Raw genomic sequence first — 25,986 nt, 5'->3', positions numbered from 1 at the left:
GAAGGGAATAAAATTAATGATAGATATATTGAACTGTAATGATATGATACATGATGCATTAGATTAATAAAATAAATGCGTTTCCATTGTTAGAGCTGGGGGGGGGGGGTTAGGCCTCGCCATCCTTTGTTTATGGCGAGCTCTTTTAATTAGGCTTGTTCGTCGCGTCGGTTTGTTTAGATAAATGAGATAACATTCCAATGGTTTAATGATATCTCTCCACTTGTTTGATCTTTATGATCCTGGCAGAGCATTAAATTAATCTCTCTCGCGACGCACTCTCAGAAACAGGGAGCACAGTGGAGCGCGGAGGGAGGACGCGCCGGCCGAAGCTCTGCGAGTAGCCAGACACCTCAGAGACGGACACTAGAGCGGCACATCACTCGCATCCTGTGAACGCACCGCGTCTTTTTCATGTCATCTCTGCCGATGAAGGACAAAGGCTGTTTTTTTGTTGTCGTCTAAAAAAGAGCCATTTCCAAAGTTGTGTCACCCGGTGCAGAGTAACCAGATGGTTTTTCTTTTCCTCTTCAGGGAGCTTGTTTGTTTGAACTTGATTGTTTTTCGTCCAAGTTTTAAGTTAAAAAGCGGAGATTAGACGACGTGTGAGGAGGGAGAACTAAGTGTTATCTCACATGTAACTAATTGAATTGCTTCAAACAGAAAGTCTGTGGCGATAGCTTCCGACAAGCCTCTGTCCCGTGAAAAACAGCAGGTAGCTGACAAACAGGGGGGGGGGGGGATTTGAAAGGTACGGAAGCCTTTGGCTGTAAACTCACTTTGGACATCAAACAGTTGACATCATTTTCTTTCCCTTGAGGGAGGAGAGAGAAGATGTTTGAAACACGGGCCATATGTATGTACGTCCACGATTCTGCAGATACCATGTGGCAGTTTGAGCATTTTGCCAACAAACAAATTTCACCACTCTACGGCAGCCCTCCCGCTGCAGTGAAACATGCCACATCTCTTCTCATTTTTCACCCGAGAGTCGGCGGGTAAACTGATTCTGTAAACCATATTTTAAAAGCGGAGGTGATTCACTCGGTAACACGATATCGGCTCTTCCCCCGGCTGAACGTCGTACACTCTTGTTGACACAACAGGAGATGCTCTCTAATGTCCTCCCGAGCACCTAGAGGTGCATCTTTTTCCCCCTGCCTGCTATCAACCGAGCAATCGTTGGTGTGACCACGACGGACAAAGATTGGCCACGCCTTCTCTTTGTCAGGATGCTGCCCACAGTAGGTGCCCGGTGGCTGCTGGTGCACTGTGCCCAGGTTCACAGTTAGAGTGATGGAGGTTGTCACAGTCTATTACATGCAGCTGCTTTGGGCAAGGACCTGTGGACACTGATGGGCTCATGTAGAGAGCGGGGATGTCTTTAGAAAAAAAGATGAAAAGGGCAAAAAAGAAGTGATTTCAGTCCTTTGTAGTCTTTGTTCTGCGTTCGCAATGTTAAAAAAAGAAAGTTCGGGGACTTTGGGTCCGGTAAAAGTTTAGGCATCAGTCGCAGCGTAAATATTTCACCGACGTCGACGGTATCCCCCGCAACAGTATCGTTAAAGAAAAGTTCGATACGTTCGAGCTCCTACTCTCTTCATCTTTCTGACTTTAATGCGTAGTGTTTTGCTCAGTCCCCCCCCCCCCTCCCCCCCACCGGTGTCCTTGGCGTTTGCAGGCTTCAAACACATGCTGACTACCTGACTTTTCCCTAAGTCGGGAGGCAAGATCATTAGCCATCACAACCCTGAAATGTGACTTGGCAGACAATAATGCTTTATGATCAAACAACTTGTCAGTGCGTCCCGTTGAAATGAAAGAGTGCAAAAAAATAATTCAATAGAGGATCAATCAAATTTCCACCGGCCCCCTGTGCATGAGAGAGAGGGAGAGAGATTGCTGATGGTGCAGAGAGGGGGCTATTCCTCGAGGATACGGGAGTTCATTTGGATATTTGTTCTCCTGCTCATGAATGTTCCATTGCGTGACACCATCCCCTGCTAATCACATTTCACTGAAAAGGTGGTGGTGGTGGGGGGCGGGTGGGATGCTTTTAGGGACGTTGAAAAGAGAGAGGTTCTTTTTAATCTTTGAAATGCCTCAAAAGTGACAGAATGCTCTCTCCTGCCAAGACGCGAGCCTCGGATGGGGAGATAAATATGCTGTGGTCAGCTAAGTGTATCTAGTGAGCAGAGAGGCAAATTTAATAATGCATTATCATTCACTGGCGAAGGTGAAATCTCCCTGTCCATCAGGAGGCTGAGGCCTGTTTCATGTTACCCTTCGCTGCAAATGAACAAGTGCTTTACTCAGCCATACTAGAGATGCACAGTAGGCACTGGTGCTCCACTATATATAGAGAGAGATGCGTGTGGGCCGTCAGGAGGGGCAGGTCCGCAATCAAAGCAATCATCTCTCACGGTCTCGACTGGAGACATTAATGATCACGGCCCTCAGTCCTGATAACACCTGTTTTGAACAATAACCTTCTTTTCTTTTTGTTGTTCTTCTTTTTCTTCTTCGTCTCTGAGAAAACACAAGGTGCGTTTTACATATCCGAGCATCTGCCATTATGCAGATTACGGGAACACATTTACCCGGATGCCCTTGGACAACGGCGTTAAACAATTATGAAGATTATGTACAATGCGGGGAGAGGGGGAAAAAAATTTGCGATTCAAAACAAATTCGCACCTGAGCGGCGGGGCAACTGTTGCGGACAGATAAGGTTGACCCTGAATATGTATTTCTGTACTTTTGGAGACATTTCCGTGGGGTTTGTTTGTATAATTGTAATATTTACATGTAAACAGTAATTAAGTGGTGCCGCCGACATGCTGCCAGGGCCGAGCTCTGCCAAGGTAAACACCGGGCCCTAGCAGTTCGCCACAGTCCATCATGTTTACAGACTTGTGGAGCCGAGTGCTGTTTGTGTGCTCCTCCTCGGCAAAGCCCATAAAACACGACCAATTGCGCGCCGCGCATCGGAAAAACACAGTCGCTCTTATCGCCTGGCAGTCTGCTCGCCGACTTGAGGACATTGTGAGTCAAACCTTTAAATTTTCACTCCGCGATAATTACGCCGCTATACTTGAGCTTTTATATCCTTTCACTGAGAGAGTAAATCATTCCTAATAAAGAGAGGAAGAATAGGGGGCGGGAGGGAGAAGTGCTCCAGGACTAATTCTCTCCGCTCCCTCCCTCATCTGCTCTCTATTCTGCTTTTTCTTTTTTTTCCCTTTTTTGTTGAAAGCCTCTCTCTGAGTTTTCCAGTCACCTTGACTTTGCAGCTGCAGCCTTACAGCGTGTTGCTTATCCCGCCTAACCCCGGCCTGTCAATTAGGTGTTTAAAAATTAATCTCTTTAACTGGAAATACCATGACAGCTTTCTTCCGTTCTGTAAATGAAGTGTTATTAATTCACGCGGCGCCCGAGCCAGTGTTATGAATAATGTTATCAAAACAGATTTCCGCGCGTTTAACACGCCGCTCCTATTAAAAGCCCTTAAGTATTTTCATAACTGTGAAACCCGAGCTACTAATGGATTTGCATCCATTTTTATAATTTTGTTTGTTGAGCTAGGCCGCCGCAGAGCAAGTTCCTCTTTTTTTGTTCTTCGGTCGTCATTTAAAAGCAGCTCAGTACATCCAGTCTGGATTAGCGTCAGCTGTCGACGACGCCCGTTCAGCGGCGGCGTAGCCGCTCTCCCTGTAGGATTGCAATGCCAGGCAATGACACCAATGTGCCCCCCCCCCCCCCCCCCTTCCAAGCTCTGATCTAGCAGCAGGCTATCTGGCCAACCACACCAAACTAATGCTTGTTCCATTAAAACCCGGTGATTACGGGGGGATTTCCTCTCTGTTTGTTTGTTTGAATGCTTAATTATCAATATGTAATTGGCGTGTGCGTTGCGACGTCGGGGCGCACATTCGGTGGCGCATTGCTATCGTGTGCAAACAGGACTCCCCAGTCACTGTCTAAAGTTAAGCTGCATGCGAAGTTGCTCTAATGAATTAATAAATGCCAAACAAAGGAGAACTAAACAAAGAGTGTATGGGGGGGGGGGGGGGGGAGGGGGGTGGTAAAAGGCTCGATGATTAGTGGGTCAGAGAGATTAGTGGGGTGTGTACAGTACAAATGATCCCCCCTTCTGAAACGGGGATGATTCAGGCAAAATACCCAATCAATAGTCGAGGCCAATTTAATCTCTGGGATTCTTCTGTCAATAGACGGACCCGGTCAACGGAGGTCAATACCCAAAGACAATCTAAACACCTTCAAAGTGCCTCGCTATAATGTCCTTCCCTGGGTATTATCCGGTCCACAGTTTGAGCTCAATAGGTGAATTACAGAAATCCATTCAAGTCTGCCCGGCTGTCATTTTCTTCTCTGAGCCACAAGTTTATTTTTTGGCCCTCCCCACCCTGAGCCTCCGTCGACTCGACTGAAAAACTAAGGACGTGGATTTGATCCCCGACCTTTAATGGCCTCGCCCCGTTCTGTTTCCGCCCTCCTGACTGCGATATTCCCTCTACAAAATGCCATCTCGTCTCCGCCACTGTTTCGCTTTAAGAGCTCATTTGAAGGTGCGCGCTGGCAGAAACAAAAGTCCTGCATGCTTTTATGCAGTCATCACAGTCAGCCAAGCCCGTAATCCTCAGAGGTCCGATAATGACATAGCCCCCTGCATTTATTACATGGAGAGGAGAGGAGAGAGGGAAAACGCTGACTTTGAACAAATGAACACTCTGACCTTTATGCAATAAATATGACATGGGCCGCATAAAAAGACAAGATATCTTCCTCCTGAATGGAAGTCAACACGGATTCTGTTCCCTTGCCTCTTGCTCTCTCTGTTTCCATTTCTCTCTCTCTCTTGCTGTTTTTTCCTCTCTCTTTTTCCAGCTAACAATTAACGAAATGATGAAATCTATTTTGATTGTACGTGCCCTAATATTGCAATCTATGCTCCAAAAGCACAATGTGCAGTAGATAATTCCCTGCGCTGTGGGTCGCGTCGTGTACACTGCAGAATATCACGGTACAATCATCCGTCAGTGTTCTGATCTCCATGCGTGATTAGATTCTCGAATTTCATCATTAGCGGGTGTTGTCTCAGCAGCGACAGCAATAAAAAGGAAAAGATGTTCTTGATCCACGCCGGTAAAAGGAGAGTTTTAAAAGAGAGGATCAACCTTTAACTGTGTCTTTTGTAATATCGCTGTGATCCCAATTGAGCATCGCGATTGTCTTCTTTTGTCACCCCGGAACCGCCTCTGTGACAGTAAAGGATTTATGGTTATTTCCTCCGCGCAGCCTGTCCATCTGTGGCTCTATCTTCACGTTGGCCTTGAGAATACGATTCAATTTATTAAGGCAAAGCAATGAACTCATTACTTTAAAAAGGTGGCAAGAGAGAGAAGGAGCGAGAGGGAGAAGTGACACACCGAATTGGTTATTAATGGAAAAGGCACAGCCACAGGGCAGTTGAGATTTAATGATATCCTACAAGAAAATATGAGGGTGTCACTCTCCAAAAAGTCATGCTAAATGTCAACATTTTAAGGTCTCGGTGCTAATTTTATGCCTGTGCACAGTAATGTTTTGGAGAGCATTTAGGAAACACGGCCCAGTGGCCAGCCTGATTATCCCGCTCACCTTCTCTCCTCTCTCCAAATGGGTTTGTGCAGCAAGCGATTTCATCTCTAAGTGAAGTGAACATTAAGGGAGGGGAGAAGGAGAGAGCAATGGAGAGGGGAGAAAAAAAGCACGCGGTTTGATTTTCATGCTGTGATAAGAGAGTGGGAGCCAAATGTTACCTGTTAATCTAGCCCAAACCGACCGGGGCTCTTGACTTTGTCCCCCAGCAGGGATGGGGCAAACACTCATTTTCCTCTCTCCGTGATGAAAAGGAAATTAGCTTAAATGTGATGAGGGCACATTAGTGTGTGTGCTGTGCATGTGTGTAATGAGAGTGTGTGTGTGTGTGTGTGTGTGTGTGTGTGTGTGTGTGTGTGTGTGTGTGTGAGGGTTTATGTTTGCATACATCTTTCTCTTTCTTCACCGTATACACACACACACACACACACGCACAGCATATGAAAGTGATGGTCATTTTAAAGGAATTTGTCTTGTATGGATTTGTCACACACGTTCTCGCCCTATGTCCTGCAGGTTCATTAAAGGGACAGTACACCCCAAAAGCAAAGATACATATCTTTCCTCTTACCTGTGGTGCTGTTTATCAATCTGGATTGTTTTGGTGTGAGTGTTGGAGGTATCAGCCGCAGAGATGTCTGCCATTTATCTAATATAATTGGACTATATGGCACTCAGTGTGTTGCTAAAAAAATACATTTGAACATTGTGCAGAAGGAAGCGCGCGTTTGTACTCGACACTGCTAGCTCACCTAGCGTCGCCAAGCTAGCCAACGTTGCAACGCAGCCGAGGAGGAAGCCATTGATGTTTGCGTCTCCCGCTGTTGCGTCGCGAGTCTCTCGGCGTTCTGCGCAGTGATACGGTTGGGGGGGGGGGGGGTGTAGAAAGTAGTCCCTCCATTAAACTCCTCACTACAAGCTCTGTGGATTATCTTGAGTAACCGGGTCATGACTCATGGAAAGACACGTTGCTGTTGAACCGGTTGCCACACAGTCTCATTATATTTGAGTTAAGACGGACATGTCTAACCTTCGATATCTCCAACACTCGCACCAAAACTATCTAGATTAATAAATAGCACTACAGGTAAGAGGAAATATGCAGTATGGATTTTGAATTTTGGGGTATACTGTCCTTTTAAGAAAAGTGTGCCAGCAAGTCAATCTAACGCTACAGTAGTTTGATTATAAACTATCAAGTAACATTTTTCTGTAAAGGATGCGGAGGATACTTGGAATCTTGCTTTTGCAAGAGACATAAAACAATATCTACATTTATTCAAATAAGGTTATGACACACTATAAGAGCTCTTGCTTCAAACTGTCACACAGCTAAAGCTGAATGTATTTTGCCTGAAAGACCTTTCAGAGTGCAGACATCACTCGCAAGATAAGCTGGCCTCATGTTTTTTTTAAAGTGCTCAAATTGCAGGCAACTACACTGCATGTGTTCCAGAAGACAAGATATTTCCCCTGACAAGATTTTTCCAAATCCAGCGCGTTAAGTGCAGGGGGAATAATGCTGCGCTGGCTAGCTAATGGCAGTCCGAGAGGTCATAACTACTCCATTTGAAGGAGGCTGGTTCCTCGGCAGCCTGTGGCAGGTCAAATCAAATGTAATTGTGCAGTGAGAAGCAGCGCCTTGCTTTGTGTTGGCTGTGCTGACAACCTCCAGGTTTAGCATTCAGTTCCTCCTGCTGGGAGGAACACCGGTTTGCAAGGACAAAGGCTTCACCTGTCAATATATCACACTGACTGGCCGGCCAAATGTACCTCTGCTCTCCTCCTCCCCCCCTCTCTCCCTCGCCTATCTCTCTTCCTCTCTGTCAGTCTTTCATTCTCTGCACACCCATTCTATTCCAGCCTGCTCTTCCTCAGCCTCACCTATCCATCCATCCATCCATCTGTCTTCCGTCTCCAACCATCTATCTCCTCCTTTTCCCGGCATCCCTCTCTCGTCCTCCTCCTCTCTCTTTGTGTGTCTCTCCGTACCTTCCTCTCCTCCCGCTGCCTTCCGTGCGAGGACTCAGCTGAATTGTCCTGAGGGACCCAGTTTCAAACACAGGAACCAGAAACATATGGCACATTTTCAACTCCCAAGGTCAATTACAGCTATTTATCCAGAGATTGCAGCTAAATTTCCCAAGGTTTCTTCTAGATTTACCACAGATTGCAGTGTGTGTGTCTGTCACATTTTAAATCAGGCCAGTTTCCTTCTGCTTCTCTCTCTCTCTGCTCCCCGCGACTCTCCCATCAAATATTTCAAAGGCTTTCAAGTGGGTTTTAGACATGTTTTATCTCCAGTTATCATGTGCCACATCTTTTTTATTTATTTTTTTGCCTCAGCTTTGCTAGGTCCAAGTGCCTTGCTTGCAACACAAATCTAATAACATGTAAATTGGAGATAAGCCCAGATCCCTCCAAGTGATATTTCTTACATTCATAGTTTGTCAAGTCAATTCCTGGGCCCCTGTTTTAGCAGCACAACACACGAGGAGTGAGAAAATTAACTGGATAGGTGATTCATCATTGCTAGCACACTGTCAAGGACTCCCTCTGCAGCTATTGAGAGCAGGGTGGAGGAGGACGGAGCGAGGGAGGAGGGAGGGAGGGGCGTTGTTTTAAATTATGGCATTTCATTCAGAAGGCATTGTATTTACAGCGTCCCATTTTTATTTGTGGCTCCTATTATCCGCCGAAACAGTTGTGCATGAAATGTTATTTGTGACAGGGGTGACCTGCGAGTGTTTTTCCACGCAGTATTTCATAGTCGGTAGGGGGGGGGGGGCCTTAACTGTACCTTTACCGTACGGTTGAGCACAAGAGGCTGTCACAGCTGCTGTTGGCAGGCTCGCTAGTGGAGAAATATCACCTGGAAACAGAGCACTCCATTCCGCCCGGCCCCCATCACTCCAACGCCTGTCGCTGTAATTAAGTTGAAGTCAATGATTTCGGAGCAATGGTGAGAAATAAACATGCAAACACATGCCAGCATTTGCAGCCAGGCACAGAGAGAGAGAAAAAGGGGGGGGGGGGGGGGGGGGGGCTACAGAAACCACAGATCTAGATCCTGTTCCGCTGGAATTTACATCTGAGTTTCATTAAGCCTGTTTTGATTATATTGATTAAATTAGTCACTTATTAGCTTCCCACTTCCTTAGTTTGTTTTGTGTTTGTAAACGGCTGTGTTTATGCATAGCTCCTGGTGGAAATGTTATCTGACAAGGGGGTGCTGTACTGTAGTCGGAGTCTGTCGAACAAAACACGCTGTTTGCTTTCTTTTCTTTTTTTTCCCAGAGCATGACAGGTTGTTTCCCCCGCAACAAAGCCATCAAATATTCCGTGTGATCCGACATTGTGTTGGAGGGGAGGCCTGCTGAGTGGGAAGCCCGAGTTTGTTAAAGCAATGATTTATGATTAATGCCAACACTAAATAAGGGACAAAGTGCCTACAGTACAAATCAATTACAAAGCTACAACAGCAGACCTTTCCCCGAGGTCTACTAACGTCTCTAGTTGTTATGGTGATTTTATTGGAGGTGGGTGATGCATGCATATAATGCATGCAATACATCTATATCAACCTGAGCTGGAGCCAACTGTAATGCTTTTGATCTTTGATTAGCTATTTTATTGAGATAAAATGGGACTTTCATGTCGTGCCGCCGTGTAAAGGAGAGTTTCCACCCAGACGCCCGCCTCCAAACACAGGCAGGACTGCGGCAAACAAAAACAAATTAGCACAGGAGTGGCTTCTTAAAAGTAGGCAATTCATTATTTTTATGAAGTCAAATTATAAACAAATTGTAATCCATTAGGCAACCATCCATTCTAATTAATCAACAGGAGTGAACTCCATCTGAAGAAAAAGGAGAAAAGGTTGTTTACTCTCTCCACGGACCAGCGGTGCATATTTCACCGTCTTCCCCTCATGGAAGATAAAAAGAAAATCCTTCTTCAAATTACAAACCTAAACTGTGAATCCTAACACTCGACTTTTGGCGCCGAGATGTTTCCAGGGCATTTGCAGATGCTCGAAATAATCTCCAATGTTTTTGCTCAATCTGCTCTGAGGATGGGTGAAATAAATACTTTAAACTAATTAATGTAAGACCAGCTGTTCGCAGCACTTGGCGAGCGTTGGTGAATATTGATGGGAGGGAGAGGCTGGGGCTGTTTCGGCTCCACTCCGCTGTTTGTACAAGATTCTGCCTGCCACACAAACAGATATGAATACTGGATGAGAGCAGAGAGGTGCCGTGCACGAGGCAGCCAGGACTCCACATTACAAATAAAACTTTATCCCCCCCCTCCCACCCTTTCCATGGAATTAACAATTAAACAGCTGATGGCGCAGACTTCCTGCAGAGACCTTTTTTTTCATTTTTAGACTGGATGTGTTTAATAAACCGGCTCTCTGCAAGATGGTAGCACTTACAAAATTGTTGGCTTGATAAACGCTCACTGGACAAAAAAACATGTGTCAGACATACTGTTTTAGCTTGACCAGGCTGTATCTGTGTCTGCCGGTTCGCCTCCCTCCCTCCTCGCTCCTCCTCTGAGGCCCGGTGGAGAAAAGGCTGGACGGCAGATGGCAGGGCCCTACCCCTCTCTGCCGGTGATGAATGGAGGATGATGTCATCTTAGGTTTGACAGGCACCCGTGCGTGCATACACAAAAGGAAGCCCGGAGCCCTCTGGGGTCTGAAGCGCGGGCCTGCTTCTGATTTCGGAGTCCGCATGACATCTCTTAAATGGGGGAGGCTGGATTTATGTCCCGGTAGATATTGTTTAACCCCACACTTGAGAAGAAGCAATACAAAGGGGTCTCCGAGGGGCCAGCCAGTCCACTACATTGTCTGGGAGGAAGGGGGAGCTGGGATTGGCTTCTGGAAATCAATAATCCAGTCGCCCCTACTGGTTCCATTCAAATCAGGGTCAATATGTGTCAGCATTGCCAAAAACTACTCACATATTCTAACACTTGGTTGTTTTTTTCAGGTTTCACAAATAGTGTTCTATGAATGATGAATCAATTTCTAATGTTTCTGTGTTTCTTTGCAGAGGACAACTCAATGTGCACCCCAACAGCAAGAGATAGCTACGAGAGGTTGTCATTAGCCGGACAGCATCAGTATCTGCCTCCTGGCTTCCCCTCACCATTTCTCTTCCCAGATGGCTTGTCGTCAATAGAGACTCTCCTCACCAACATACAGGTATAGTTTAATAAGACACTTAACGCATTCGGACAAAACTTTCGGAGCAGTGAGTTCAGCATCTTCTGATGGTTTACACATCAAAAGATCTCATTTAGCACCTTTAGAACCTAATTCAGCCAGGCCTATATTGTCAGTCTCAAGGAAGCCTGGAACATTATAAAATTCTATACACCGTTGCTGTAAGAAATATATTTTCAATATTACTTGAGATCAAGACTTGTCTTCTCCAGTAAAGCTGTGCAGTTTTGTTTAAACAGCTTCAAACATCTTTACAGCCAGCAGGAAGCAGTGTGACTTTGTTAACACGCAGCGTAATGTAAGAGTGTTGAGGTCGGGATGCATTATACATCCAGGGTATCTGACGTCTCCCGTCTCTCGTCTCCTTCAAACAGAGAACATTGCTTTTATTTAACTGTAGTGGCAAATTTGCCATTAACCTAACTGGTGCCACAATCTTTTCCAAACACTACCCATTCATCGCCTCGGATATCTTAACCCGAGGTCCACTAACAAGTTTTCTTCAGAGCCTTCAACAGCTGTTGTCCAGCTGTTATTAATTTAGCAAACTCCATCCGCTCAAAACAAAGTGTGAGATTGAAAGATCAGCGAAAAAGCTGCAAGACGACGTCGATTTAAGATTTGTTTTTTTGTCAAACTTAGCGTTACTGCGGGGAACATGAAACTCACAATGAAACAGTCTTCAATTAAAACGGATGCCTGTATGACCGACATTAGAAAGAATTATTATCAGTAAGAAGATGGGCTATCTCTATGTAGTTATTCTTAATGATTGTCATCGGGGCCACCGGGTTGCAAACCAGAGAGGTTCACCAGACACTAGTCCAGCTTAGACTATAGCGGGGCCTCCGGCAGCAAGCCGGCGCACCACAGACTTACCCAGATCCGGCTTTGTACTCCAGCCAGGAGCAGAGCTTCACCTCGCTGCTCTGCTGGGAGCCAACACCGACACCACGCTGTTGGAGGCCCGTGCCGTATTGCTGGGAATACGGCACGGGCACCTGCAGAAACCAGAACCGGGAGTGAGCGTAGGCGACTGTCAGACGCCTGCTGCAGTAAAACGAGGGACTCTGGTGCTCTGAAACACTACCACTTTTGTCCACAGGGACCGCCAAAATCCACACAATACAAAAGTACCTTCTAGTAACTTTAACCAAGAAGCATTAGTTCTATCAACTAACTACACCATCACCAGGTGTGTCATTTAAATATCCACTAACAAACTATCAATTTTGTCGTCAAGGCTTGAGGACCTAATTGGTGAAAATACTCCCATTTGTGCCCAAAGCAAAAGCTAAGCAGGTGTTTCTAAAGCCGTAGTATTCCACAAAGTGAAAGCTCCATGCTGACATCATGCTAAAAGTCATGGAGACCTTCTACAAGAGCTCATTCACGGTCCAATAGGTGGACGCCAGTACACTTAACATGGACAGCAGGACTACAGATACACTCAACTGTAAATCTGCATACCTTAACAACACCTGTCTACTCAGAGCGCCATTTAGGCTGCAGCCCGAACCCCCCACCCCCCCCCCCCCAGTCAGAAAGATGAATGTATTTGCCTTCTGTCTGAGTGTAATGATGTGTGCACACTGCTGCCCTTCTCATTGCACTTGCACCGTTGGCATCAAGAGTCCTGGCTCTGCGAGGTAATTAGAAAGCCATGAGTAAAGCCGTCTCCCAACACTCCACCGAGTCGTCTTTGATAATGATCCGCACGCTGAATATTCATACACAAATCAACAAAATGAAACCAAGCAGAAAATGAAGATAAAGCAACTTAGAATAAATTGGGGTCAGAAGAATCGGCAATTAGTAAGATATAGCCCAGCGCATTTGATATAATTGCGTGTGGATGGGGAGCAATTGTGACGAAAATGGCGGCGGCGTACTGTACAGCTTCCGCTAGAGAGGACCCAGTGTCTTCAAACTCCAGGACTGTCAGGAGTGTATTTGGAACGGCGGTAATGTAATTGATACATGATGAGATACTTGTCATTCATATTATTCATTCACGCCGTGCCGTGCGAAGAGCTTGAAAATGTGCTAGACTTAATTCTGTATACATCGGGTCCAATCCAGTAACAACCGTCAGCTTGTGCGGTTAAACGGGAGGAGAGGCACAGGAAGAGACATGAAGAGTCCGTGTGCAGAGTAAAGATGCTGACCCTTGCCTGTAAAGCTCTTACCCTCTACTTAGTGGACCGGAGCTTTGACCTTTAGTGTGGCGGCGTTTCCTCCGCCGCTCTAACACTTTCTCCTCCGACACTCTCGCTCAGGGGATCGTCTCTCTGGTTTTCATTTTTTATCGACACTCGCATTTCACCGCTTTGACCAAAAGGGGTCAGGCATTCCCAGCACTCTATCGCACCACCTATTGTTATTTAAAATACGAATGATTATTAGTACTCTGGTACTAGATCCTGTGAGATTTGACCCGGATAAAAAGAACCAGCAACGGTGGTACTACGCCTGACAAAGGACCCATGCAGCAGCAGGCAGCTGTGGGCCCTTGTGTCCTGCTTCACTGCTGTTGGCAACTCAAAGAACCGCTGTGACACACTTTCAGTGTGGTTTGCTGTCACTTTCTCTTAAATAGCCCACATCACTCTGTTTCTCTGCTCCCCCCTCTTCTCTACATCTCTGTGTGTTCATATATATATATATATAAATGTGTGTGTGTGTGTGTGTGTGTGTGTGTGTGCAGGGCCTGCTCAAGGTGGCTATCGACAATGCGCGGGCTCAGGAGAAGCAGGTGCAGCTGGAGAAGACGGAGCTGAAGATGGAGCTGTTCAGAGAGAGGGAGCACAGGGAGACTCTGGAGAAGCAGCTCGCCATGGAGCAGAAGAACAGAGGTACTGCCCGGTGCCGGATGCTCCCCTGTCGGACGCGTGTGTGCGTGCGTATATGTGGCGCGTAAACTCGCGTGTTTTTCCGCAGCAGTCCAGACTGACGCAGGCCTGCGCTCATGTAGCTCCTGAATGTACATACACGAAGCGCCGCATGTATGTTTAATGTCTCCTTAACTGCGACGCCGACACGCGCGGCTGCGTTTCTCTGAGAAAAAAACACGCGCACACGCACGCACACACACACACACACACACACACACACACACACACACACACACACACACACACACACACACACACACACACACACACACACACACACACACACACACACACACACACACACACACACACGGCGATCTGCTTAGCGCTCTCAGTCAGTTGACATAATTGGTAATACACATTAAGTTAGAGAAATCCACCCTCGGTCTCATGTTAAATGCATCAAGCTCATATGCTAACTGTGTCGTTTATGTTTAATGAGAGAAATTCATGAAAAATATCCCAATAAATGTTTCAATTTGCTTCAACTCCCTCCAGCGGTTTGTTAAGGCGCAGTCGGTATTGTCTTTCATTATGGAGGATCTTTATGTATTCTGAAATATTTAGCTTTAATTGATTTCCTCTTTTCTAATATAGTGTGCTAGATTTCTACTAAATTAGCATATTATCCTTTTTTCCCCCGCCCTGCTAGAAAGCAACAGCTGCAATAATCCCATTCTGTCCCCCGTCGCAGCGATCGTTCAGAAGCGTCTGAAGAAGGAGAAGAAGGCCAAGAGGAAACTCCAAGAGGCCCTGGAGTACGAGTCCAAGAGGAGAGAGCAGGTGGAGCAGACTCTGAAGCAGCCCTCGCCCTCCGACAGCATGCGGTCACTCAACGGTCAGATGCTCCACAGTGAGATGCTCCTACTGTACATTACACTTTTCAGACAGCTGGTGGGGTTACTAGTGGGACAAACGGGCGGAGGGGGGGGGGAAGCCAATGTGTCCATTCCAAATGTGATTTTGTCAAGAGTTTATTTCATAGCAATGCTAATAAGATAAGCACAGCTGTCTTATCGCGGGCTTTACGTTCATAAAAGTGATAAATAATGCTGTTTTGTTCAGAATGTGAATACTGTCTGCTTGGAGTTTGTCACCCTGTGCACCAGGGCTGCTGCTATTGATGATTGTCATCATATATTCCTGTGGATCGGAGACTATTATAGATTACAATAGTGAAAAACCAAAAAGCTCATTAAAGCTCCTCAAAGCCGAAGGCGACGTCTTCACATGTCTCGTTCTGTCCACAACCCAAAGATGTTCAGTTTACAATGATGTACACCTAGAGAGGGATTGGAGTGTTTGCTGGAAAAAAAGGATAAAGTCATTGATTGATTATTAAAGTGAACTCTTGTAATGGTAGCTTAGAGTACGTTTGAATCGTTGGTAGAGGTGTAAAGTAACTAACCACACACATATTGAAGCACTTCCAGCACAGCGTCGTTCATTACTTTTAGCTCGTCCGCTTGCAGAGATTAGGACTTGCATACAAAACACGCTGAGCTCATAAAATAAGATTTACTGTCGGTCTGTCAGAAAATGTCATGGTAATACCTCAAATCTTTTTTTAATGCATCAAATCCGGCCATTGCTAGCCACCAGCAGTACACAGGACGGGGTTATACGACCAGAGACAAGATGACAACAAGACGAGGACCATTTCCCCCTTTACAAGACACTTCAGTAGATTTGACCACCAACTCTTCTGCACCTTTTGTTCAGCAAATGTTTGAATGCAGGGTCGCACTTTAAATGGATGCTTATTCCAAAGTGTTGAGTCAAGGACTTGAGTATACTAAGAACGATCCGATTAATAAGGCACACGCTACAGATACAGCCCGGAAAACAGGCTCCGCCGCCGCTTCTGAGCGAGCGATGCTGTGAGCCCGGCGCTGTGATAGGTGGGTGTCTGCAGGATGTTTAACGGCGGTGATCCCTCTCTTCTCTCAGACTCTCTGACCCCTGAGATGGAGAGTGACCGCAGCAGTGGAAGAACAGATGCTGAAAGGACAATACAAGGTACAGGGGCTCAGATGAGACAATAAATCTCTCTCTCTTTCTCTGGCTCTTACTCTTGCTCTCTTTCTCTCTCCCTCACACACACACACACACACACACACACGGCTTCAGTTTATGAACATTAGTGTTACTGTGCCTGCTGTTCAGGCATACAGCTCACCATCTGGGCCGCAGCACTAGGTCAAGATCATTGGTTTTTCTGTTGGAATAATATTGCTCTTTTGCTCGACTTTTAGCGTCCGAGACGCTTTTCAGAAGCAGATCTTTGTTTCGAACGCGGATAAAAGATGACACGGAGAAAAAAGAAGGCGAAGCCAGAACGTCGCGGAGAAAGAAGCGAGAGAAGTGTTGTGTTTACAGCTCAGGAAGCATTAATGAGTCATAAAACCGCCAAAAAAAAGCAGCGGAATCCCCCCTTTGATAGCAATAAACGGGGCAAATCAATCCATTTTATGAATAAGCCTTGTACATTTTTAATGGTTTGTTTGTTTGTTAGCCTTGGGGGTGCAGTATGTGTTTGGGGAAGGGCGCTCCGGCGATAACCTTCCATGGGCTGCCTGCTATCTGTGTTTACCCAGATACAAGACACCTTGCAGAGGTTGAATGTCCTCATTATCACTCCGACGTCTCCCTTTTTTTAATACGCCTCGGCAGCGTCCGCTCAGAACCGCCCTTATCAGTGGGAGGGGTCCCCGATTTACCCGGGGGAAAAAAAACCGCTGCGTGTAATCCGCCGTGAAACGTGGAAAATATTCCTCTCTGCGTGCTCGAACAAGTCGGGCTCCTTTAACTCTTTAATGTTTGATTAGTCCACTTGAACTGATATTTTGTGAAAGGGCAAAAAGAAAGGCAGAGCACTAAGTGAAATGGTGACTCCTCCTTAATTAAATGTCATTCAGTCACTGCGGGGATCTGAGCCAGTTTGATGTCCATAAAAAGGAAATCCATATGTCACCATTCAAGAGATAACTTGTAGATACAGCGTTAATTATAGCCTCCTATTTCATACCAAATTTGTATGATTTAACCACTATAATTTCTTTACTCTCATATAAAGAGCTGGCCCTCTTTGTAGTGTAATTGTGTCAAATGAAATGTGTTAAAGCTTCACACTCTATAGTGACAGCAGCCATTGTCCTGATTAAATGTATAAGACTGCTTGAAATGAAACACATTCTCTGGGATCTACTCCCTGTTAGGAACGCTACGATGCGGCCGTATCATCAATTTTTTTCCCGCGGTCTCTCCATCACTCCTGATGGTCGCCTTGAAGAGTGGGATGAGGAGGGAACCTGAATAACGGGCTGCATTTTCTGTTTTTGTTCAATTAGAGAAGCATTTGTCTGCCACCCATGTCTCCTCCGCTCCACTCCGAGAGCCTCGCTGTATAATTAACCTCGAATGGCAAAAAAATGATGTTGATAAATTACACAAGCAGAAAAAGGGGGAGAGAAAAAAACAAGCCTATCACTCGCATGGAAGCCGAGAGGAATGTGTGGGTATATTCTCGACTCCAAACTCAGGGAGGCGAATGGAGGGAGAATGAAAGAGAAGGAGAGAGAGAGGGGAGGGGGGGGAGAAAAAAAATAATGAGGGCATAATTTTAGAGAACTAATTATTTCTATTTGTCTTTTGTCACACTTCTCTAATTCTGCGATATTAACACAGTCTGTGTTTATTAATTGCTTTTACAGTGTTTTGAATCGGGTCCAAGAGGGAAACGCGGCTCTTTTCACAGGCAGGCGAGCTACTGGGACCTCGTACCCCGCCAGTACTGCCTGGCAACGGTGCACACGCCAATATCTTCCCCCCAGTATCGTCTCCGGTGCCCCGCCGCTCCCCACTCGACGTGTTCGGCAAGTTTACACGACCCCTGCGCGCCGAGATAAAGTTCTTTGTTGCAAGATTAAACATCAAAACAGTTAAAGTGAAATTAAAATTAAATGAATGAATGTCACTGAAGCAAAAAAGACTGTAATTAATGGATCCCTTAATTGTCTTCATAAAATATTTGCATGGGCATAATTTGCATAATTTACATGTATTAATTAATCTTTCAAAGGAATTTTGTGCTGAGAGAAGCCAAAAAATTCCCTTTGTTTTATTTAGCATCTAATGAAATATTTATTCTCTTTAATGAACTTTTCATCTTGATTTGAATATAGAAATGCTAAAGTTTTTAACATATTTTAACGAGGCGGGCCTTTCATAAAAACAGCGTGTCAAGACGTCACAGATTCCTCATCGCGTGTGTAAAGCGGATGTTTCAACATTTGCATTTGAAAAAACGGATTTGAATCAGTGAGATGAGCAAAAAAAACAAACAACGCCCCCTCTCCACGACGCGTTCAATGACGTCATCCGTCAGGTGATTAAAACCGTCTTTCGTTCCCGTTAACGCGCCGACGGAAAAAAAAACGCAGCCCGGTAGACAGACGACCGAGAAGAGCGCGGGATCGTCTGCTCTTGTTGTGAAAGGGGTTGGGTTGCGTGTGCGTGTGTGTGTGTATGGAGTTGTGTGGGGGCCCACACTCGTCGGCCTGTCTGTTCCTCGTAGCGCTGCATTCATGCTGTAATGACTTTTACACAGGACTCGCTGGTTGTTGCTTGAATAGAGGCAGCCATAGTGCAATGCCTCTGAGACCTACGGCAGTGCTGGGTAATTAGCCTGTGTGTTTGTGCATCCCCCCCTCCTCCTCCTCCTCCTCTCCAACACACATACTGTACACACACACACACACACACACACACACCAAGCCTTTGTTGTCTCCACTCCATGCACGACAAAACATAAAACACAGACTAATAAGGACTAATTGATCAAATGTATAGATATTAAAGCACAAGTGGTGACTAAGAAGGAAAAAAATGCTGTTTTTTTAATAATAGAAAATAACCTGCTGCTCTGAGTTGTACTCTCAGGTGTTGTAAAGCAGGTGTGTCCTCCGTGTTGAGCGTCGTCTCCTACGTCCTGCTCGGCTCGCGTCACGTCCAACAACCGGCGCCGCCGAACCTCTTCGTGCGCGGTTCTCTTTTTTTACACCGTTGAATTATTTATGCTCACCGCCACAGAGAGGTGCGCTCCTCAAAGGCATCGCCCCCTCCCCACGCGGCAGAGCAAAATGTGCAGGTAATAAACGTCAAAACGTGCTCCTGAACTGCGCCTAACAGATGCTTCCTCCCCAGCTCAGCGTCGGAGCGGCGCTGCTCGCTCAGGCGAACGCTCGAGACGAGAGACGTTTTCCGCTGGAAAATGGACAAAGCTCGTTAGGTTGGAGGTGTCAGGAGATAACGCGGCGGAGGGGAATGTCTGCCGTCTCCAATAAACACTTATTTCCTCGCAGGAAGTGTCACTTAAGAGAGCGCTTTACATCGCGAGTGCAGCACTGTGTTCAAACAGGCGCATCAGTGGAGACGTCTGAAACACGTGTGGCGTACAGCTTGTGACGCCTGGAGTGTGGTTATCATAGCTGCTCCTGCAGTGGCTGTATGAAATATGCATGCAACAGCGTGGTTACATTTGTACGTCCCGACCGATGCACTTAAATACAAAGGCACCACTACTTTGGTTGGCCCCTTGTTTTCTTTCCACCTGACACCATCACGCATTATCATTTCTCTGAATTAAGCGACTGTACGCGGCGTTTAATCGCATCGGTCACGGCCGCTCACGTAATCTGGAGCTGAAATCGGCTTTGTGAATCCGTGGCAGCACCGCTGAAAGTGAAAGACCAGAGGGCAACAATTTTGTGAAGTTAATGTCCCATCGAACACTCCTCAATAGTGCATTTTGCGTCAGCAGGATGTGTTAGCTGTTGGCTAATCCTTAGCTCCTGTGTGTCCTCTGTTGCAGATGGAAGACTGTTCCTGAAAACCACCGTGATGTACTGATAAGGCCGCGAGGAGCTGGAGGAGATAAAACATTCAGAAAAACAACAACAACAAAAAAGGAAAGAAAAGAAAACCCGTGAAGATTCTCAAGAGCCCTCGTTCAGGCTGGTTTAGTGGAGGGAAGAAGTCGAGCTGCTTCACTGGGAATGCTGGAGGAGCTCGTGTCTGAATGTAGAGTAAGAAGTCTTTTCCTCTCACAGAGGCCAACGTGAGATAGTTCGGTAGAGCAGGTTTTGACGTAGCAGGTTGGCCAACGCGAAGGACAAAACACATTGAGCACAGTAAAAAAAAAAGAAAAAAAGTACCCGTGGTACACTGTTGGTAATAACCCCGTTAATTCACAGCACTGAAGATTTTTATACTGTATCTCAGCCAGCGAGAAAGCTTCGAAAAATGAAATTCGACTGAAGTTTTTTTTTTTTTGTATTTTCAAATTGAATTTTGAGAAGCGACGCGCGGAGATGAACCTTGCGAGAGAGAGAGAGAGAAAAAAAATGTGAATCTATCCATGTGTTCATCGAAAGAGAAGACTGATGTTTGATTTTCATGTTTTCTAAATTAGATGACAATACAATCAAGTTTCCTTTTTACCATCGTTGTACATACAAGATCTGATGATAATGACAGGAGAACTCCCTCTGTCGAACCCGAGCGGCCCGGCGAGGTATGTGTATATAACGTTTAAGAGGTATTGTGTATGCAGTAGAGCTATTAGGCAAAGCAGTACCAACATTTATATAAACCTACAGTTTTGTTTTTCTTCTATTTCTGAGCCATCATTCTTTCCTATAGCTGCCATTTTGGTGAGAAAGCATGCAGGCATGTCAATGTTTGTCCTGGAATTATGATATTTAATAAATCCTATATTGTGCTGAACAAACGCTGGGGTTGACTCACTCGAGCCCAGAGCGATTTTGAAAACATTAATTATCACTTTCAAAAAGGAACTTTTGCTGTCAATAGTACTGTAATCTTTGTAACAGAGGTAATATTTCTTGGAATTTACTGTACATTTTCTTTTGTCATGAGACACACTCGAAATCAGCACCTCTCAAAGCTTTTTTTTAAAAAAGTTAATAAAAAAAAGATGTCGCGAGACAAATCGGTCGTGACGACTTGATTACATCGCTCGAATCCCTGTTGAACGTACACAAAGACACCTTTCTTTCCTTCGTGTTTCATGATATCCTGATGAGAGAGAGAAAAAAAAGAACATGCTAAGTTATAATATCCACGTTACTTTCCCCTAAAGACTTTTGAATCTTGGTGCTGAACCCACCTGTGTATATTCCCTGGACTTCAGCTGATGTCAGTCCTTTAACTGCAGAGCAGCTCGACCTTATGTGTTACAATCAGGAGGAGGAGGAGGAGTGTCCCATGTTCACTATGTGTTTGTTCCTTTTTGTTCTCAATGGAGTGTCTATAGGTCTGTTGTCACTGATAACTTATATATAGCTTCTCGAATCATCTCTTCATTGTACTTCAAATTCAAATAAAGTTAACATGTTGATGATAAACTGTGAGTTAACTGTGTCGCCCCGGACGCTCTTCTCTGCCGAGCATTTCCTTGAGGAAGGAGTCGCACGCTGATTTCACATTTCCAGATGCAGCTGGATACAGAAGACGTGATGATCTGATGCAAGTGGAAGCAGCTCTCATACGTCTTATAACTCGTTTCTATGGATTATGTACGGCCTATAAATAAAAAACACTGCAGGCGTGCTGTAGAAGAATAAATGAGCATGTTGTTATTTGCTTAAAAAAAAGTGATATCTTTCCTTTTTCACTGAGCAGATGGAAAGTGTCTTTGACTTTGTGTGTGTGTGTTGTTTTTATTACATGTAGGCTAATGCTATAGAAAGTATGCAAATGAGGGTGTGACCAAGCTCACTGTAAATTTCATGTGTACTTCAAAGGGTGTGACACTAATTCACAATATATCACCATAGAATAAACTGCCGCCCTTTAAGCAGTTGTGCATGCTGTAGGGTCATGCATGCTAATACTGCCGTTAAACAAGCTACCAGGGAGTTGTGAGGAAATGATGACGCTATTTATCAAATAACTGTTTTGTTAATGTGACACTGTGACAGGTTTTTTTGGCATGTCCTTTCGTTTTTCTGTTTTTTAATTATAATCTGCGCCGACCGCTCTCAAAGCGACATTATTTGTTTTCCCCGCTCTCGAGACTCGGCCGTTATCCACGGGGATCATTTCAGAACAACTGTTTACAGGTACGGCTCTTAAAACGCATCAGAGAGCACCGAATCGACATTGAGGGACAAATTTCTCCAGTAAGCAATTCTGAGTGAAATGTGTTGACACAGCATGCTCGGCCCACTCCCCATTCTGCATGCTTGTTTTTTTTTTTAAAGCATGGCCGTGACGCAGCCACGGAGATGAATAATTGACTGATTGCTGCATAATTCAATGCCGCATTGTGGAAATTCAAGGCCTGAAATATTTCAAGCTTTTCTTCTCTTTTTTATTTTTTTATTTTAAAAATGAGGTTAAAGTTTCTACCAACCTTGAAAGAACAATATGACGAACAATGGGGCAATCAATCATGAGACCAATGCTTCCGGTTGAGTTCAGACTCAACCGCTGGCTGTCTCAGCTCCTCACCGAACTTGAGCTCACTCCGGAGTGAGAGGAACTCTGACATGACGTCCACTCGTTTAATGACTCCATCGTTTTCCTCTTTTTTGCTGCAGCGAGACTCACTCCGCTCGGCCGCAGTGAGCTCGTGAGACGTGGGCTGTTTGCAGCTATTACTCAGATATTCTGTTTATTTCTCTATCTGATGCCCTTTTTTTTTCTTTTTTTCTTGCACCGGCATCTGAGAGAAGAGGCCCCGCAGCTACATGTTTCATATCACTGCACATTTTTGTAATAAATTCAATTGGGTACAAAATATGACCATGAGGCACGGAGACTTTAAATACCAAATGTGCATTATAGCTGTGTTGCTGCGTTGTGTGGAGCGCACGGCGCCGAGTGCACATTCTGAGCCGTGTGCTCCGTCTACTCGGTTTGACGTGTGCTCACGAAGACATCACCCAGACGGGATTATTCCGCCTGATCCCGCCGCTTGTTTTCGCCGTTGGTCCGCCTAACATCACATCGCACGTTCTTGTTTTGTGCTCGCATGACCAGCCGAAGAAACGCCACGTCCATCCTGACACCATTTCTACTTGAAGGATGCAAAAAAGAAAAGTTACACGAGAGAAGTTGTATTCATACTTCGCCGTGGTGTCAACTGCATTGTTAACCTCTAGCGAGCTAATTCCTTTGCACATCGTCGTGACCGGGAGATGGCCATTTAGTGAAAGCAGTAATGCGGCATGTCTCTTGATAACTGAGTGGTGCCCCGAGTCTGCGGAGAGACATTAGCAAGGTGCAGGCCCGATCGTCTGAAAGACAGGACTAATGTCACCTAATCAGATAGACCATTATGTATTAGTGAAACTACAAAACAGTTTTATCTGACAAGGGCCAGGCCACATTACCTAAATTAACATTTTGCAAGCGCAAACATGGAAGACCGCGGAGGCGAGGGGAGGGCTAGGACGGCGGCCTTGCGCTTAGACATTCGGCAGTAATTATTAATTTATGATTGTCTCTGGTCTTAATGAAAATGAAAGCCAGGAAAGAGAACAGGGAGGGATAATGTGGCGTGAAATTGAGTTTCATTTGTACAGGGTCCACCTTTTAACTCTGCGCTTCTTAGGCGGAAATGGAGCCGAGCGCTTCCCCCCTCTCCCCCTCTCTCTCTCCCCTCTAGAGAATGTATTTTTATCATGCTTTCTCTCTCCTTTCAGTCAAAGCGTGTTCATATCCTCATCCTTTTGTGATGTGTGGGGGCCAACATGCCCTTTAACATCTCCATTACTCTCATAAGGCCTTTTCCAAATGACACATGGCTCTTTGTGATGTCCGATAACTATGTCAACAAGTTTCTTGAATGGAAATGTCTCGGCGCAGTGCTTCTTTAATGTCAACGAGGCAGCGCGGAAAGGTCTCGGACCAGGTTGGCATGAAGGGGGGCCCAAAGGAAGGTAGATCGAGTAACACGAGATAGCATTGAGCACGATGCCCTGTCGATGTAATACAACGGGCGGCTCGTGACTGGCCAATTTAAGGCTCACACTTGTGATATACTGAGGTGATGATGGTTTCACAGCAGGGATGACGGAGGTGAAGAGGGAGAAAACCTGCAGCGATGATGGGGGTTAAATGTGTTGCGTATTATTTTGTAATGGTTTAACAGCGACCGTAGCTTGTTTCAGGTTGCGGGTAAACCAATGCTCAGGAACGGATGCTCAAGTCCAGCTTGTTCTACTTTCACTGACTGACAGAAACTTTAATACTATCTATATATCTATATCTATATATATATATATATATAATGATTATATTACATGTTCTTTTATTTCTATAGATGCATTGCTCTGCCATGCTAGTTCATTACCTCCAGCTGGCTTTGTGCACAGAGTAAAATTACTTTTTAAGTTGATGTGGCAAACTTGTTGGTAGGCAGTTGAATACTACACATCCAACAGACACTGACAAACATTAGCAACCATCTAAAGTTGTTTCTGTTGCAGCCGAACAAAAGCAAATGAACAAATAAACCTTCCTCAACTGCAAACTTTTTCTTTACGCTCACTTGAGGTAGTTTTTACTTTTGTTGAAAAAGAGTTGATGCACTAAGTGGATTATGAAAACGTCTTAACTCACATAACTTATCACCTGTTTCTGCTGTCGCCATCCCGGATACGTGGGAATGTTGGTCTTCGTCTTCGGACATGAAAGAACAATGAAAAACTTGCCCAATCGACAAAACATTCCTGAAGACCCCTCTCCATTTGTCTCTTGTAGGGGTTCCAATTCTTCTTCTTCTTCTTCCATTTCACTGGTGGGTTACAGCCAGGCGTAGGCTATAGCACCAAACTACACTGCTAATCCACATTTCATTTTTAGCAGCTTTTCAAAAGTTTGCTTAAAATTATCTTGACAATTTAACGGAAGCACAGCTACCAATAAGAGTAGTCGTGCGCGCCGTAAAACCCAAACAATGGAAGCTCAGAACAACTGAGGAACTGCCCAGTCGGGTGATGGATATCAGATCCATGTTTAACATAAAAACAATGTTTATTGCCACTTTAAGTAGTTCCTACCCTCCACATGCCTCGTAAATAAGATTTTAAACCATTCAATGTATAAAATTACCATTTGAATTATGTCATCACAGTAAATATCAATAAAGGGAGTCGATCCACAAAATGAACACAAAAGGGTTCTTACAATATCAATAACTTACTATAGTCCTGTTGTCATTTTTTAAATTAGCTACAACCACAGAGCCACTTTATGTCACGATGCATCAATACAATATGAGACTTTGAAGACGCTTCAAATCTGAAGTGGCGTCTGCAAGCTTTCACAAAATGACTGCGCACAGGAGTATCCAAATCACCAGGGTTGGTTGTATTAACTCAATTACATTTTTACAATTGTGAGCGAGGGATGGTTAATTTAGTTTGACCCAAGAGCCCCCCCCCCCCCCCCCCCGACACTCCCCCAGACGGCAGATGGATGAGAAGAGTGACCACAGGCGTGAGGGAGTGTGTGTGTGTGTGAGCCCTCTGGATTAGTCTTCATTTGGTGCCTCTGTCATGAGGGAGGGGAAGACCGAATACTGTGTGGCAGAGCAAAGCAAACACACAGGGTCAGCCGAACACACACAAACACAAGCGCGCTATTAAGCCCCCCCCCCCCCCCCCCCCCTCAGCTCATCAACTGTATTTTCGCAATCTTCCCTCAGAACCATTAGAATACCCTGAAGAAATGACTTTCCAATTAAAGGGGATCGAGAAGAAGGGGGGGGGGGGGGGGTTCTTCTTTCTCTTTTTTTGATCTCTTGCTCCTGAGTTCTTTATTCCAATAATTTAAATTGGAATTGATTTTTCAATTTACCCGCTGACTGCTACGGACACAGAGTGCAGGGACCAAACAGAGCTACGTTCCTATGTAAATGTTGCACTGGGCCGCCGAAAATAGCAATATATTTCCTCCTGTGAGAACAATCAGACAGGACGACAACTGTCGGCCTCCCGTGATCACAGCTTCAGGTATTTATCTCTCACTTTGTGTGCCGATTTGTGGGAAGGTCGCTCTGATTTCCCTCTAACAGGGAACTATTTTATTAATATTTGAAAACAAACAAACACTGAGAAATTGTAATCTAAGCAGTTTATAGATTTTGTGTTTATGGGATGTTCA

General features: G+C 45.2%; 1 protein-coding gene across 2 annotated transcripts in view; it reads left to right on the top strand.

The window, feature by feature from the left end:
* The window catches only part of dachd (dachshund d), a 96,098-nt gene extending 74,686 nt beyond the window's left edge, over positions 1–21,412 (top strand). Inside the window, exons 7-11 of one of the 2 annotated variants that reach the window (XM_076081921.1) lie at positions 10,725–10,876; positions 13,605–13,752; positions 14,486–14,629; positions 15,742–15,810; positions 19,664–21,412. In XM_076081921.1, coding sequence (XP_075938036.1) covers positions 10,725–10,876; positions 13,605–13,752; positions 14,486–14,629; positions 15,742–15,810; positions 19,664–19,701 — 551 coding nt within the window. In that variant the 3' untranslated portion in view covers positions 19,702–21,412. Of the gene's footprint in view, positions 1–10,724; positions 10,877–13,604; positions 13,753–14,485; positions 14,645–15,741; positions 15,811–19,663 lie in introns of both variants that reach the window. The other variant, XM_076081920.1, reaches the window with a different exon arrangement.
* The last annotated feature ends 4,574 nt before the right edge of the window (positions 21,413–25,986 follow it).

Source organism: Anarhichas minor, unplaced genomic scaffold (genome assembly GCF_050575085.1).
Source record: "Anarhichas minor isolate MPS153535 unplaced genomic scaffold, ASM5057508v1 ptg000087l, whole genome shotgun sequence".
Classification (NCBI taxonomy): Eukaryota; Metazoa; Chordata; class Actinopteri; order Perciformes; family Anarhichadidae; genus Anarhichas; species Anarhichas minor.
Note: the sequence above shows the minus strand (reverse complement) of the source record. Positions and strands in the feature narration are given on the sequence as shown.